This window comes from Cnephaeus nilssonii (genome assembly GCF_951640355.1).
Source record: "Cnephaeus nilssonii genome assembly, chromosome: 17".
Classification (NCBI taxonomy): Eukaryota; Metazoa; Chordata; class Mammalia; order Chiroptera; family Vespertilionidae; genus Cnephaeus; species Cnephaeus nilssonii.
This window is the reverse complement of record NC_137088.1, coordinates 44901326-44918369: the sequence shown is the minus strand read 5'-3', so window position 1 is coordinate 44918369 and position 17044 is coordinate 44901326. Positions and strand designations below refer to the sequence as shown.

Here is a 17044-nt window from a genome sequence, read left to right as displayed (position 1 = left end):
ACCTCCATCTCCTATGCCACTGTCTCAGTTCAAGTCTTGGTCATACCTCACTGGACTCTCACAACTTCCTAATCCATTCTCCTAGACATCAAATTCACTCTACTCCACCCTCCAAAAACAAAAGGATATGTCTTCTTCTTAAAAGACCTTCATTGGCTTCACTTTCCTTATAAACTTAAGTGGAACATCTTTATATAATCTAGTCCCAACTAATCTATTTCTAGATTTGTCTCCTGCCATGCCCAACACATTCAATATTGCAGCCACACTGAACTTCTTATCATTCTCAAAACAAGCCATGTATTTCTACAACCCATACCTTTTGTGTTTCCTAGTCCCTCTAATAGAATGACTCTTTTCTCCTGGCCAACTCCTCCTCATGGCTCAATGCTCATGTCACATCCTTGGTGAAGCTTTCTGACACCCTCCTCTGAGCTTTCACAACACCTTGCTCATTCCCTATGAAACAGTATTGTAATTATCTGTTTACCTATATCCTTCTCTAGACTTTCTCAAGTGAAGTGACATCTTATTCATACCAGTATTCCCCAGTATCTAGTTTAACACCTAGTACTAATTAGCTCCTATAAGTGTTTAGTGACTAATTAAAGTAAATGTGGCACAGCTGTATTCAGAAATGGTTAAGATATAGAGTAATATGCATTTTACAGGCATTAATATTCTGATAGCTAATGAAAGTAAACATAAGCTTGACTTCAATACCTTTCAGATCTCTTTCTTTAAACTGGGTAATGGGGAACATCATGGCATCAGCAAGCTGCGTTGAAAGTACCGCATGACAAGAGCTAAGCTAGTAAAAGAAAAACCAAAAAGGCCAAGTAACAGAAACATTTAACCAGTGTTGTGTAAATTAAACAAAATCTAGTAAAAGATCTTGATAATAAGAGAACACAAAATTATGTAATAAAATATACAGTAAAAAAATTCCATTTAAAACTCCGAGAAGAAAACATAGAATAACCTTGGATTTGGCAATGATTTCTTAGATATGAAACCAAAAACATAAGCAACAAAAAATATATATAAATTAAACTTCATCACAATTAAAATTTCTGTATACCAAAGGATACTATCAAGAAAGTAAAAACGTGCCCAGCCAGCGTGGCTCCGTGGCTGAGGTCACGGTTCGATTCCCGGTCAGGGCACATGCCCGGTTTGCGGGCTCAATCCCCAGGGTGGGGCGTGCAGGAGGCAGCCCATCCATGATTCTCTCTCATCATGATGTTTCTCTCTCTCTCTCCCTTCCTCTCTGAAATCAATAAAAATATATTTTTTAAAAAGAAAAGTAAAAAAAGACAATCCACAGAATGGGAGAAAATATTTGCCAATGATGTATCTGATAAGGAACTTGAATAAAAAACCCTTAAACTAAGTAATAAAAGAAACAACCCAATTAAGAAAAGGGGGAAGATCTGAACAGACATTTCATCAAAGATTTACAAATGGCCAATTGGCACGTGAAAAGATGCTCAATATCATCAGCCATCAGGAAAATGCACGTCAAAACTATGATGAGACTCCACACCACTTCAATGGCTACAATAAAACGTAAATAAAAATAACACATTCTCATGTGTTGGTGAGAATGTGGAAAAACTGGAACCCTCCTACATTACTGGTGGGAATGTAATATTGTGGAAAGCTGTGGAAAGCTGTGGTTCCTCAAAAAGTTAAACACAAAATTACCATATGACCCAGCAATCCCACACCAGGTATATGCCCAAAAGAATTGAAAACTGGTGTTCAAAAAAACCCAAAAAACAAAAAACTTGTACATGAATGCTCATAGCAATACTATTTGCATTAGCCAAAAGGTGGAAAACAACCCAAATGTCCATCAGCTGATAAATGGATAAATAAAAGGTTGTATATTCATACAAGATTTTATTTAGAAAAAAAAAAGGAATGCGGCCCTAGCCAGTTTGGCTCAGTGGATAAAGCATCCGCCTGTGGACTGAAGGGTCCCAGGTTCAATCTGGCTAAGGGCATATGCCCAGGTTGTGGGCTTGACCTCCCCCAGTAGGGGACATGCAGGAGGCATCCAATCAATGATTCTCTCGGATCATTGATGTTTCTATCTCTCTCCCTTCCTCTCTGGAATCAATTAAAAAAAAAAAAAAAGAGGAATGCAATCTGATACATGCTACAACATGGATGAACCTTAAAAACATTTTGCTAAGTGAAAGACAACACAAATTATATTGAGTCCATTTATATGAAATATTTAAAATAGGTAAATCCAAACAAACAGAAAGCAAATTTATGATAGCCAGGAGCTGAGGGAGTGAGGAGTAGGAAGTGACTGCTTAATGGGCACAGGGTCTCCTTTGGGATAATGATAAAAGTGTTCTAGAATATCAGTGCTAATGGTTGCACAACACTGTGAATGTACTAAAAGTCACCAGTAGTAAATTTTAGTTATGTATATTTTACCACAATAAGAAAAATTCCATTTCCTATAAATATTTCTTTATATTGATCTGCTAGGCCAATATTTTGCTATAATGGATTATTAAAATATTTCAAAAAATTATTTTCCAGTTAAGAGACTAGAAAAGACAGGACCAATGGTGCATGTGAAAAGAAGTTTTCACTGCACTAGTAGAGAACAGTTATGGGCTCTCTCACCATCTTTCTTCCTCCTAACTTCCAATCTTTTTTTAGTTATGTGTTCTAAGACTAGTTTGAGAAATTAAGGGTTGATATTGACTATTTAGAATGGAAGATAAAATGTTGCCTGATGGCAAAAAAAAGAAAAACCATAAAGAGCCTCTTCTCGCCCTGTGTTCATCAGATAAGACAATGAAACACTGAATGTTAGTTACATGGACTGGGAAAACATTTCTATATGTTTATTCCTTGAAAACAATTGTTTTAATCAAGCAAAGAAAGTACTGTTTTTACAAGACAGCCACCAAGAAATAAGGTCCTTTTTAAATAGTAATCTTTTTTTAATAGAGACTTACTCATATAATCATAATAATAGTTCCAAATAAAAGCTAAACAACTTGAATAACTTAATTATAAGACCACTTATTCAAGCAAAATAAAATAAACACTTACCTCATCTATAACTTTTGAAAACTGTTGTAAAGTAGAACTCATCACTTCATCATCACCACCCAATGGAAAACGCTAAAAGGTGAGAAACAGAGATGCAGTAAAGGACCAATGCTGTATGTCTTTTGTGAATGACATTATAATTTAGATTTTTAAATAACTTCAGAAAACTTCTAAACTTTGAATAAGCTCTAAAAGTATCATTTTAATAAACTAGTATAGTTATAGTAAGCATTAATTATAATGCTGCTAAACAACCAATTAACATGGTATATAGGAATGCACCATACTTGGGAGTTCAACGATTTGGTGTTTAGCTCCAATTCCTCCAATAACCACCCGTGTAACTTAAGCAAGCTTCAGTAAAAAGAAGAGAGGTCAATCAGATAACCTCTGTAGCTAACATTAAGTCATTAAAATTAGATATAAGTGCTATAAAGGAATTTCAATGGCATATCAAAATTAACTTCTGTGAATTCTAAAAAGTTTATGATTCTTGATGAGAAATTCTACTTAACTATATAGATACGGTATCACTGCATATTTTAAATTATGCGCTTAAAACTTTCATATACAGTACCTGTTTTTCATATTCTTTTAAAAGTTTTGAAGTCAGGTGTGTTGCTGCACTTAATTCATTCTATAAAAAAAGATTAATTCAAATTAATGTGACATTACTGATAAGAGAAACTTTTAGTTAAAGATACCTACACCATTTTTATTTATCACTTAACATAAAATATCGTACATGTTCTCTAAACCCCTCACTAAATAACTGGAAAGAGAACTACCATTAAAGTACTAAAAGGAAACTCAAACCATAAAATATACACCAGCAGTGTTCCTGGTGCATGCTTGTTTTTAACTAATAAAAACTAGGCATTAAATTAAATATTGTTAAAGCTTTAAAGTTAGGAATAAACTGTATATATCTTAGCAAAATCTTGAGAGATTCTACATTGAAAACTGATCATCCCTTTCTCTAGATACTGATATTAGTCCATGATAAGCATTTAATAACATACAACCAAAATGTGGTCAACCTAGTCATAAAATACAGCAACAGAAATACTTTTTTAATTTAAAGGGTTTTTTTTCCAGTGATGAATATGACAAAAATAACATTTCCTTTACATATCAATCTGTCTTCTAATTTGAGAGACCAACTAGAAGAAAATAAAATAACTATCACAACTTTTAAGTACATAATGAAAATGTGAGTCCAGAAAGAAGAGAAAATTAGAAAGGGGAAAAATGAGTACTTAATTAATCCCAAAGAAAGTTTATTATAGAACCCAGGTTGTTGTTAAGGCTTATAATTAAATTTCATAAACAAAGTCTCAAATCTTATTCCTGTTCAACAAAAGCATCTAGTCATTTCTATTTTCTTAAATTCATCTCCTATGCCCCAGAGCTACAAGTAATTTTTATTACCTTCTATTAACAAAACAGAGGCAAAATACTTTCAAATCCTTTGTTTAAAAAGGGAAGTATTCCATAAGATTAAAAGCATGATTAGGGAAAATATGGGTGACAATATGGGTTTTTCAGTCAAATCTTAGGCAAATGTCACTATTAGTAAGTTTCAATAAGCCCTTACTGGGTTTGGGGAGGAGGGCCAGAAGCTTCAATCTTCATAACTTTTATAGTACTACAAACTATGCATTAGTAATTGAAATGTGAGCTCTGTAATACAAAATAATGTTCATTCATCCATTCAACAAGTGTTTATTACTATGAGCCCAGGTCAGCACTAGGCACCAGTAAACAATATAGACACTCTCTGTGCTTAAAGATTCATTTTTTAAAAGCATGGAGTCAGCCTTTAGCTTTGTTACCTGTGCATCATAAATCCGATGCATGGCTTGATACAATTGGTTCATATAGTTGGAAATAGCTGTAGCATCTTCTTCAAATACACCCAGTAAAGACCTTGTCTATATAAAATAAAAGCAATAAGTTTATGTTAACCATTACATTAATCAGAAGGAAATTTTTTAAGGAAGGAAAAACCCTAGAACATCAGAGCTCTAATTATCCTGAGTATTAATCTATTTTTTCTCTTTTGATAGTAATGCCAAGATGTCAGGATTCTTTGTTCTCAGTTTCACTTCATTAAAACAAAGGGTTTTTCCAAATACATCACACAAACTTTTAGAAGGAACAACAAAGATATATTTTTATGAAGTAAAAAGTCTGCAATTAAACTTAAGAACAAATCAAAAGAAACATTCAAGGCTAATTTAATAGTATTTCATGTGTAAATACTTTAAATGTCTTATTTCAAGGTAACTTAGTATGATTATTTCTTTTTCTCTGTGGTATCTTCTAGTAGTGCCAAACCCCTCCCTATCCTAATCCAAAAATAATACCATAGTGCCCCTCTCCAGCATTGCCTATAAAACATTAACTATGTTTTTCTGAGTGCAAAATTTGGGGTTATTCTTTTTCTTCTTCTTTATACATTTCTATGTTGTTAGGCTTTTTTTTTTCCAATGAGTATGTAAAATTTTTCATTTTAAGGGGAAAAATTGTAAGTAAATTTAAGACTGTCAATAAAAAGGATTTCAGAGGCAAGGAAACTCAGCATATCAAGGCAAAGTATGCTAAGCTTTTTATATCTCAAAGGCAGGGAAGAATTAAAATACCAAAAACTATTGCCATAACTGCAGCTTAAAATCTAAAAGATGACCTTGTATTTTACTCTACAAATAATGCCTCAACCTTAAAAGCTGGTTTTTAAAAATCAACTTAGTCTTAGCTTCCTCTTTTCAGAAGAGAAAGCTAAGTGAATAGTTTTTGGAAAAAAGCAACAAAATCATTACGCCAATATACAAAGTCCACATTCTCAGTCCTCTACTTCCCATGCCCCAGAGATTTAGATCTGACAGAATTTTTTTATTTTTTAGCTCTAGTACCTCAACTCCTACCTCTCAAAGTGCTATTTTAAGATGTATAAAGAGCCCTAACGGGTTTGGCTCAGTGGATAGAGCATCGGCCTGCAGATTGAAGGGTCAAAGGGTCCCAGGGTCCCAGATTCCAATCAAGGGCAGGTACCTTGGTGCAGGCGCATTCCCAGTAGGGGGTGTGGAAGAGGCAGCAGATCAATGTTTCTATCTCATTGATGTTTCTAACTATCACTCTCTCTTCCACTCTGTAAAAAACAAAATAATTTTTTTTAAATGTAAAAAGAAAAGCATCAAAAAATCATGTTTGGCTATGCCATTTTTAAAAAATATATTTTTTTATTGATTTCAGAGAGGAAGGGAGAGAAAGAGAGAGAAACATCAACAATGAGAGAGAATCATTGATTGGCTACCTCCTGCAGATCCCCTACTGGGGGATCAAGCCCGCAACCCCAGGCATGTGCCCAGACCTGAAACTGAACCTCCTGGTTCACAGGTCAACACTCAACATCTGAGCCAGGACTTGGATATGCCATTTTTAAGAAAAATCTGTCACTTAGTTGTTTTTTCCTCCAAAAATTATCATCCTAATTCAAGGAATACATTTATGTAAAAACCTGTAGTGGAACTAAATTTAAAAGATCAGCTTGGCCCTAGCTGGTTTGGCTCAGTGGATAGAGCGTCGGCCTGCAGACTGAAGGGTCCCGGGTTCGATTCTGATTAAGGGGACATACCTGGTTGTGGGTTCGATACCCAGTGGGGGGGCATGCAGGAGGTGGCCAATCAATGATTATCTCTCATCACTGATGTTTTTATCTCTCTCCCTCTCCCTTTCTGAAGTCAATAAAAATATTTTTTTAATTTTTTTAATATAGTTTATTGTTTTTTACAGAGAGGAAGAGAGAAGGATAGAGAGTTAGAAACATTGATGAGAGAGAAACATCGATCAGCTGCCTGCCTCCTGCACCTCCTACTGGGGTGTGCCCGCAACCAAGGTACATGCCCTTGACCGGATTCGAACCTGGGACCTTTCAGTCCACAAGCCGACGCTCTATCCACTGAGCCAAACCAGTTAGGGCTTAAAAATTTTTTTTAATTAAATCTCAATCATAGTGAACTTTCTCACTTAAAAAAATCATCTTGCCCTTAAAAAAAATCAACTCTAAATCTAAATCTAAAAAATAAAAGCATTTTTTTAAAAAAGGGTCCTCTTGCCCTGGCCAAGTGGCTAAGTTGGTTGGAGCACAGTCCCATACACCAAAAGGTTTCGGGTTCGATTCCCAGTTAGAGCACATACCTAGGTTGCAGTTCGATCCCAGGCTGGGGTGCATATGGGAGGCAACCCATTGATGTTTCTCTCTCGAATTGGTTTCTCTCTCTCTAAAATCAATAATAATGAAAAAAAAATGCCTTTAGGTGAGGATTCAAAAAAAAGAAAAAGATCATCTTAGCCCCAAGAGGGTTGAAATAGGTACCCTAATTAAAACTAAAACATCAAGTTTAACACTGTATGATTGTTTAAAATTAACAACTTATAAAAATACAATACCATTTCACTGAGTCTCTGATGGCATCCACTGTAAGCTGCACCATTTTTATATACTACTAAAACAAACAAAACAATGCTGGCAATTAAGTTATAATTTAAGGTTTTTTAATGTCTTGAAATTTTTAATTTAAATTTCATGAAAACACAACTTTAGATAGAATTTTACATATAATGCCCATATAAACATAAAAAGGAAAACAAACACAGCAGCATAAATTTAATATACTAGTAACCCTAAAATTTCTTCACAGAGTTTAACTCTTGTAAGTCACTTTTTGACACAGAGTTATCAATATCCATGTTTTCTCATCCACTATTATTCTGTATAAATATTTCTTAAACACGCTCCACTTTTGTCCCCAATACATATTTTCTTACAAACCATTTCATCAGATACCATTCAGCGAGTTTTTTCTTTTTATTGAATTTAGTGAGAGAGGGAGAGGGAGAGAGAAAAACATCATGATCAGTTGCCTCCCTCAACCTGGGATGGAAACCTCAACCTGGGTATGCACCCAGACCAGAATTGAGCCCACCACCTTTTGGTGCAAGGGACGACACTCCAACTGAGCCACACCGGCCAGGGCCCATATAGCAGGTTTTAATGGTGGCACTTGCTTCATCTCATCAGGAATCAAAGGAATATATTCAAACAACAAACACGAATGGTAATGCTTCAAGTCGTTAAACTGATTTGTTGGTTGAATATTTAGAGGTTGCAGTTGGTCGGTCATGCCACTAGGAGAAACAGACAGGTGTGTACATTTGCAGGCATTAGAAGTAAAACATCATCAGCTGTAAGAAGCATCTTGCTAACAGAGATGTGAAAATGTGAAAATAAGTATGTGCTATAACAGTGGTCGGCAAACTGCAGCTGGCGAGCCACATGCGGCTCTTTGGCCCCTTGAATGTGGCTCTTCCACAAAATACCACGGCCTGGGCGAGTCTATTTTGAAGAAGTGGCGTTAGAAGTTTAAGTTTAAAAAATTTGGCTCTCAAAAGAAATTTCAATCGTTGTACTGTTGATATTTGGCTCTGTTGACTAATGAGTTTGCCGACCACTATGCAACTATAATCTAGGAGTATTTCATATTATGCAAAAGAAAAAAGCCTCAATTTTTTTTTAAATTTTAAAAATGATTAGGATCAAATGGTCTAATAATAACTTATCATATCAGGAGCTTTAAAAGTTTCCATAATCTTTGTTACTTCACTACTTGGACTCCATCCTAAATAAGTAACCCAAATGAGAGCAAAAATTTATGCCCAAGCATGAATCTCAGCCCAATATATAAAAGCAAAATTTGGGGGGGAAAGTCTAAAAGTCCAGTAAGAAAACTATTAAGTTAGCTAAGGAAACATGCAGACTTTAAGTTCCTTTATTCAGAATGTAATAATATGTGAAGATGCTTAAACTATGTTAAATTAAAACCAAATAAAAATTGTATACACAACATAATCTCAATTACATTAAAATGTATAAGAGAGAAAAAATTAGAAAGAAGGAAGTAAACTATTAACAGGGTTTGCAGCTGGGTACATGGCATTTTACTGCTTTTTTTTCTGTACTTCCAATTTTTATGAAGTAAATATTATTTTTATAACCAGGTACAAAAATAAAATAGCTATCTATAAACAGCTGTGATTCAGAGAAGTTGAGTAACTTGCCCTAAACCAGAAGGGACTAAGTGGCAGTGAAGATTAAAACCTTTATATCCTAATCCCAGATCCAGGACTTTCTATTCTGCCACAGGTTCTCCCTAAGAGTCACTTACAAGTGTCCTCCCTTTCCAAATCCCAGTTGTCCCCAACTAATTTTCCCAAATAAATGCTATTTAGTTCAAAATTATCACGTCTAGAAACTGAAATATCAATGTGGCTATTTCATTAAAAATTACTGTAAAACTGACACTAATGTGGCACATTCTTGTAAAAAAGAAAAAAAACAACTAATGCTCAAGTTGTAAACTAATTGTGTGAAAAGTTCAAGAAATAAGTCAAGAGATTATATCCTCTTCACAAGTCACGGCCAGGGCACTGTACAGCCTATTCTGAGCTGTGTATATGTCTTCATGGGCTGTAAAAGCCAGGCCAGGTAAAAGAAGGGTACGGCAACCTGTTGAGTCTTAGATAATAAAAAAGCAAAAGGACAAAGTGCACCTAACCAGTACACCTCACATAATTTTTGCAAAGTGTATGAAACAGTATAGATTATAACTTTACACTACAGAAATAATTTGAACTGGCTATTCTAGCAGTCAAGCCAAGATGTGGGTTTCTCTTTGTGTCAGTATTGGCTGATAAGAGTACATTACCAGCAGGCAACTGGCCAGTGAAGATAACTTTCAGCATGAAAAATCAAATCAATTCCACAATCAGAGCCCAATTTCAACTTGGCAATTAAAGTTGGCACAAGCCGGGTAGCTCAGTTGGTTGGAGTGTCCGCCTGACACGCCCAAAGTTTCGGGTTCCATCCCCAGTCAGGGCACAGACAAGAATCAACCAATGAGTGCATGAATAAGTGGAACAACAAATCCACATTTCTCTCTCCCCCTTCCTCCCTCCCTCTCTCTCTCAAATAAATAAATAAATAAATATTTTCATTTTAAAATAATGCACGGCAGACGTGCCGCCCAGGCAAGGGGCATATTAAACTGCCAAGACACATGAAATACATGGAACTGTAGTTCAAAAGGAACATTTCAAGAACGTTGTCTTCATTCTAAGCGGTAACCAACCATCAACGTGGTCTTAAATAGCTTAAATTATTGTGTAAGGCTTAAGGATGAAATTTCTCTATGCAAGTTACAGCCCCCGCCAACGTGTTTTTAATATAGCTGATGTCATTCTTCAGTGCTAAAAACATAACAAATGGTTGTTTTCCTAGCTTGTCTTCAGCTAAAGCACTCGCAACAGCATTCCCAACGCGCAAAACACACAACACCGGGCTTTTATTTTGATGAGTTTTCCAGGGCCAAGTCTGCAAGGAGCGGCACGGGAGTCGTGGAGCCTCCACGGCGCCGTCCATCACACGCCGCGCACAGCTCGAGTGACAGCGGCTACGGTCGCGGCCACGACACGGGGCACACAAGGCGGGGAGGCTCAGGACCAAGTCGGGCTTCTCTGCACCGGCAAATGCACGGCCTTTCAGCATCTCCCGGAGAAAAACCATTCCTCTCTTTCCCCAGCTTGCTCAGAAATCACCTAATGAGTCTACCGGGTTCTTTCCCCGGGATTTTCTCGGAAGAGGTTTTCGGGGAGAAAATTCCAGGATCAGGATTTACCACCGCCCATCACGGCGATAAAAACGCACCTTTCGTCAAGAGAACGAAGCCCTGCGAACGTACGTGACCGCCGGGCCGCAGAGGTGCCAGACCCCGCGCGAGTCTCGGCCTAGCGGCGCAGGCCCACGCGGGCTGCGGGCGGGCGGCCCGGCCTTGATGGCTTTGGGCGCGGCACGCCGAGGGCGGGGGCACGGGGCGGCGGCGCCCACCTGGACTGGGGCGGGCACCTGCGGCCGCAGCGACGTCAGGCTCGGGATCGGCCCACGCGGCTCCTTCCCTCGCCTCCCGCCGCCGCCCGCGCCTCACCTGCGGGCTGTCCTCCAGAGTCTCCTCGATCGGCAGCTTGTCGATCCCCGGCATCGTGGCGGAGGGAGGGCAACGGCAGGTGACGCGGCGGCCGCCCACAGTTCCCACGCCGACCCACCCACAGCAGCTGACCCCGACCCACCCTCTCCCGCAGCCTTTGCAGCCGGCCCTCCCGCGCCGCCCTCGCCAGGAGCCAGGCGGTCAGGCGGGAAATCCCGCCCCTTCGGTATCCATGCCCCGCCTCCCGGCGCGCTCATTGGCTCACGGCGACGCCTGTCAGCGCGGCGGGCTGGCCGGGAGGTTTCCTTGCCTCCCCGAGCTCGGCGGCGAGAGCGGGCCGGGCCCCGCCGGCGGCGCGCCCAGCTTCCGCGGACACCTCCCGTGCGCGCTCGCGCTCGGAGGTAACTCGTAGGGCGCCGTCCCCCATCACCGCGCGCGTCTCGAGAACCAGAGGCTCGAGTGAGGACCACCCTGGGGAGTTTGGGGCGGCTTTAGTTCTCCCTCAACGTTTTTCGTCAGAGACCGTGCCAGAGGCCCTGCGGCTGTTGCCTTCCCTTCAGTTTCTCAAACTGAACCCTCCCAGCCCTCCCCGAAGCGGCCCGTCTCCCCGCTCCAGCACCACCGTGCTCGCCACCGGGGGTCTGTGGGATCCGAAGTCGTGTCACTAACCGGGCTCTCCCGGCTCATTCGTGGACAGTAGGTTCTACATTATTTTTCTGGACATTTGGATATCAGTTCATTCAGCTTAAAACGTGTGCCTTTGTCGCCAAATCATCAGTTCTTAACCTGGTCTTGAAGGACTGACAGGCCACAATTTATACTTCCATATTTCTTTAAAGTCACAAGGAAAACACCTTTTACAAATCAGAATACCCTAGTCCATTATGTCGGTAACTGGTCAGCACTCCCGTCTGGTGAACGTTTTGGAAGAAGCTTTAAGGAGCTTCTTGGGCCTGGTTGTAAGTGGAGAAGAGCGGGCGCTGCTCCCAGGACGTGGTCTGGACTCGAAGGCCGGCCCCCTCCTCCACCTCCCGGCCTCCTCACCGGCCCCCCGCTGCCTGGTGTAGTTCTCTGTAGCGTGAGGAGCTTTCCTCGCAGGGGAAATGGCAAATCACGGTGTCTCCTAAACATCTAGCCATTCACCCCACCGATCCACCCCATTTTCATTCAAGAAATGCTGAGCATCAAGATGATTCGTTGCCCGATTCCGCTGACACATTGGAACAAATCCAGATACAGCGACAGGAGTGGACGTTACTTTTCAACTGATGCTAGATTTTCCCACCATCTCTTCAGGATAAAATCAGGCTTTAAATGTTTTCCCAGGTAGACTTGCAGTAGTTTCACAGAAGTGTTCTTCATGTTATAAACTTTAACTAAAAGCTCTCCCCTTAGATTTTTTTTTTATTATTTTTTTTTAATCAACTAGTCACCCTCTAGCAGAGATCTTTAGTTTTTGAAAGGTGTTTGGAGTCGTTCTTACCTAGCGTTGTTGGTTCCCAGCTGCTTGGATGTACCCACAGCATCTCCCGGTCTCAGCAACCCGTCTGTCCTCCCCGATTTCTTTTCACTCTGGCAGCACAGCGGCATGCAACCTGGCTCTACCGGAGGAAGACTTGCAAGGTAAGGGACCTTCTTGGTGCAACTGTGATTTCGATTATAAGTGAAGGAAAGGAAAGGTAGTGGCAATTGACGAGAATCAAGAGTAAGTGACAAGTGAAAAGGAAGTGTAAGAAAGAAGAGTAATTCTAGGGTGTTATTGAAGAGATTTGGCCAGTTGGCCAAACCCAGTAATTTCAGAGAAAAATTCAATTAGGTATCTGAAGGATCTGGGTGGGATATTCTCATCAAGTTAAATGGTTTCCTCCTTTGTGTGTTATATGCACCTAAACTGTATTTTTGTAATGGATTCTCAAGAGGCTACGATATTATCAAGGAGGGACAAGGAATTCTTACTGGGCTCTGCTGATTAAAAAAAAAACAAAAAACAAAAAACAAGTTGACATTCAATTGAATGAAGAGGCAGTTTAGTCAAATCATAAAACTAAAAAGAATCTTAACAGGCCTTCTGTTTGGATCCTATATCTTTAGGCTACTACTCTGCTCATCCAAAAAGATTATTGTATTTTCTATTTTAAAACATCTCCACAACTGCAGAATTACAGCCTCCTCTGACAACCAATTTAAGTTTAATCAACTAGATTCTGTATGGTTGACCAAACTCAGTTCCCTTTACACAGGAAATGAGGCTTGTTCAGAGAGAATGCCTCAGGGGTTACTGGAGACTCACATGTGGGGAGCATAGTAAAAACTTTGGCCAGCTGGTTAATTTTATGGAAGGCAAGGCAGGATTAAACGACATTCACCACACAATTCTTTGAGACGTTTCATACATGTAATTTACAATAAAAAGACATACAATCCTGTAAATAGATTTGTTAATTATTAGTCTCTTAAAATTATATTTGATCTTATAATTAGGTGTTTACATGATACTCCTTGAAGTTCTGGTCTGTGGTCTGTAATAGGAAAGAATCTAACAACACAAATGATTCTGATACTTTACTTTTCAAAATTATCCCCCTAGGTCATACAAGTCATCTGGGGAAGGTTGTTAGAATACATATTTCTTAGCACAGCTGGAAGATTCTGATGCCAGAGGTCAGAAATGGGGTGGGAGTTACCCCACGTGAGTCAAAGCAAATGATCCTCAAAGCACATGTTGAAAAACTCCATCCAAAATGGAGAATAACCATTTTCCGTTCCAGAGTAGCCTTGTATTTCAGAAAATTTAAAGAGTCAAGTAAACATTTAAGAAAAGAGTCCTAGATTCCATCCAAGAATAGGGACAGGGGCACCATTTCCAGAATCACTCGGAGAGTAGGGGAAGCCTCGTCTTCACACATATCCCCTGAAAGACCCAATAAATCTGAAATTCTGAGGAATTCATACTCTTTTTAAAAGTATAATGTATAATGCAAATAATTCTGGATGTTACCTAGTAAATCACTTGTTAATGGACTCACTTTAACAGGTAATTGTTTTCTTAAATTTTTTTTTATAATTCTTTATTGTTGAAAGTATTACATATGTTCCCTTTTTCCCCCCATTGACTCCTCCAGCCGGCCAGCCCCCTCCCCTCGGCCCCAGGCCTTCAGCACCCTATTGTCTGTGTCCATGGGTCATGCATATATGCATACAAGTCTTTGGTTGATTACCTGCCTTCTCTCCCCTCTCCCCTCCCTTCCCTATTAGATTCCGCACTCTATTCCATGCTTCCAGGTCTCTGGATCTGCTCAGTTCATCAGTTTATTTTGTTACTTAGATTACATATATGAGTGCAATCATGTGATACTTGTCTTTCTCTGACTGATTTATTTTACTTAGCATGATCCTCTCCAGGTCCCTCCATGCTGTCTCAAAGGGAAGAGATCTTCTTTTTTACTGCTGCATAGTATTCCATGGTATAAATGTACACAGATTTTTTTATCCCCTCATCTCCTGACGGGCACTTGGGCTGTTTCCAGATCTTAGCTATTGTAAATTGTGCTGCTATGAACATAGGGGTGCATACATTCTTTCTGATTGGTACTTCGGGTTTCTTTAGGATATATTCCTAGAAGTGGGATTTTTAAATTGATTTTAGAGAAAGAGGAACGGGAGAGGAAGAAAGACACACAGAGAGAGAAACATTGATTTGCAGTTCCTCTTATTCATGTGTTGGTTGATTATTGTATGTTCCCTGCCTAGGGATCAAACCCACAACCTTGGCATATCAGGACAGTGCTCTAACTAACAGAGATACCTGGCTGGGGCTCAGCTGTTTTCTTAACATACAGCTAAAATGAACCCAGAAATGAGCATGTTAATTGGTAATTTGGGAAATTGAGTCATTTCTATTCACCTTAAAACATTAGAACCAGTGGTCAAATAGGGGAAAGCTTTGGGCAATCTGAGGGTAGACACAAAAGTTCTGAGGAGTGGATTTCAAAAAGAGGTGGATGAGCAGCAAGAACCAGCAGATTCTTCACTGTGCCACTGCAAACCATCCTCCATCTTTGACCTTGCTGTTGATATTGCCTTTGCTCTTTGCCAAGCATCCTTAAATTCTGTAGCTTCTACATTCTTGGCTGTCCAAAGAATAAAACTTTATTCCTAGAATAACTGTATATGCTTCTGTTTGATTCCATTTTGGAAGAAGAGGACATTACTAAATTTATTTATTTGGCCAGGCCAAGAACTTTGAATCTAAGCAGAGTCCTTCTCAGTTCTGTGGGGAGATGGATAAAAGCCTAGACCAGCCTGGCTGTCTTTGATTCCTGGCTGTACTCTTTACTGGTTTTGTGACTTTGTGTCTCCATTCCGTCATCTGAAAAATGGGACCTAATATAGAGAACCTACATTATAAGGTTGTGAAGATGATTAATGAGTTTTCAAAATAGTGCTAAGTTCAATAAGCATTCAATAAAAGTTAGCTTAATTTCATTATTTAATCTTAAATATTTTAATGCTTTTAAGGCAGCTTCGTTTTCTTAATTTTTCCCTTTTTCCATATCTAAAGAAACCAATATTTCCTATGTTAGAAGATTGTGCTCATTCTTTTATAGAATCCTGAAACTATTTTAAACATTACCATTATCTTTCCTAGTGTTTTATCACTTTGACTTAGGGGGTTTTATAGCCAAAACAAAAATTTAAAAATTAATAAATATGTATTTTGATATTCTGGAAAACAATTGTAGGTACCAAAACAACAAAGACTATTATCCTGTTTTGGGGTTTTGGCAATGGGGAGGAGTAGATGCCCTAAGTTTAAAAGACATAAGACTTAATGATACTCCTACCACCACTAGAATTCTGGGGCAGGTTAGAAAAGAGGTGGCCCTTAGAGAAGTCAGTGTGTTTCACACTGTTTAATCATTGGAAACATTTTAATTTTTACAGAACCACAGAGGGCAGTAAAACAACAACAACAAAAAACGATAGTGAGAATTTGAGTAAACCATGGCTAGTGCAAATAAGTATCAGCGTTAATCAGCACATCCTTCCAAAAGCACTAGGTGGTGCTATAAATTTAGTTTTGAGATTCAAAGTACTACCTCAGGAAATGGTTGTCTTTATTCCACAACTATTTACTGTGCAATGAACAAAATATTAAAAATCTGCCCTTGTGAGGATGGTGAGAAGAAAGAAAAATGATAAAAAATAAGCATAGTAAGTCTTTAGAAGTATAGTATTTTAGAAAGTGGTACACGCTATAGAAAATAGAGCAGGGAAAATGAGATGAGGCAGTTGCAATTTTAAATAGGCTCACCAGGGCTGAGGCCCTAAGACTTAAGGCTGGAGTTGTCTGGCCTGTTTTCAAGAATTGCATAGAGACCAAGGTGACAGAGGAGGAATGAGCCAGGAGAAGTCAGACTCGGAAGAGGGAGGAAGAGGAGGCCACGTTGTGTAAAACCTTGTGATCTATTGTGAGGACTTTGACTTTTACCTGGTTTTGGATAAAAATACCTTTAATAGAAGTAAGATTTGAAAAAATATTGAGGAAGCTGAATTAGTGATATAAATTATGGGAAAATTAACATCATCTATAGTAAACTTGTCTATAGTTTATGAGCATTTTTAATATAATCATAATCATACCTCACAAAATTAATATTAATTACTATCTTCTTGACCAGGAGTTTCTTGAGGGTAGAAATCATCTCATCTCCTGGGTCCCTAGTGCACCCCTGATATATGCTGGAGTTTAACAAATGTTTGTTATGATTCAAAAGTTTGTTTTTAAGTTGATAAGAACCATAACATTTATTCTCTAGAAACAATGTTATAAATGCCAATCAGGCTCTCCCATTTCATCTAAAATGACTAGATTTTTTTAAAAATGGAGACAACCCTAAGTGCCCAGGAGTGTTGTT

At 38.9% G+C, this 17044-nt stretch overlaps 2 protein-coding genes across 6 annotated transcripts in view; one reads left to right on the top strand and one right to left on the bottom strand.

The window, feature by feature from the left end:
• Positions 1–11301, bottom strand: part of APPL1 (adaptor protein, phosphotyrosine interacting with PH domain and leucine zipper 1) — a 33710-nt gene extending 22409 nt beyond the window's left edge. For both annotated transcript variants that reach the window (XM_079795399.1, XM_079795398.1), the window contains exons 1-5: positions 11127–11301; positions 4920–5018; positions 3662–3721; positions 3085–3156; positions 724–811 (exon numbers count right to left, since the gene is read on the bottom strand). In XM_079795399.1, the coding sequence (XP_079651525.1) occupies positions 724–811; positions 3085–3156; positions 3662–3721; positions 4920–5018; positions 11127–11180 (373 nt within the window). In that variant the 5' untranslated portion in view covers positions 11181–11301. The remainder of the gene's footprint in view (positions 1–723; positions 812–3084; positions 3157–3661; positions 3722–4919; positions 5019–11126) is intronic.
• Positions 1–17044, top strand: part of HESX1 (HESX homeobox 1) — a 34528-nt gene that overhangs the window by 3193 nt on the left and 14291 nt on the right. For 2 of the 4 annotated variants that reach the window (XM_079795402.1, XM_079795404.1), the window contains exon 2: positions 12630–12749. The gene's annotated coding sequence lies outside the window, so the exon portion shown is untranslated. Of the gene's footprint in view, positions 1–12611; positions 12750–17044 lie in introns of those variants that run through there. The other 2 variants (XM_079795405.1, XM_079795403.1) reach the window with 2 other exon arrangements.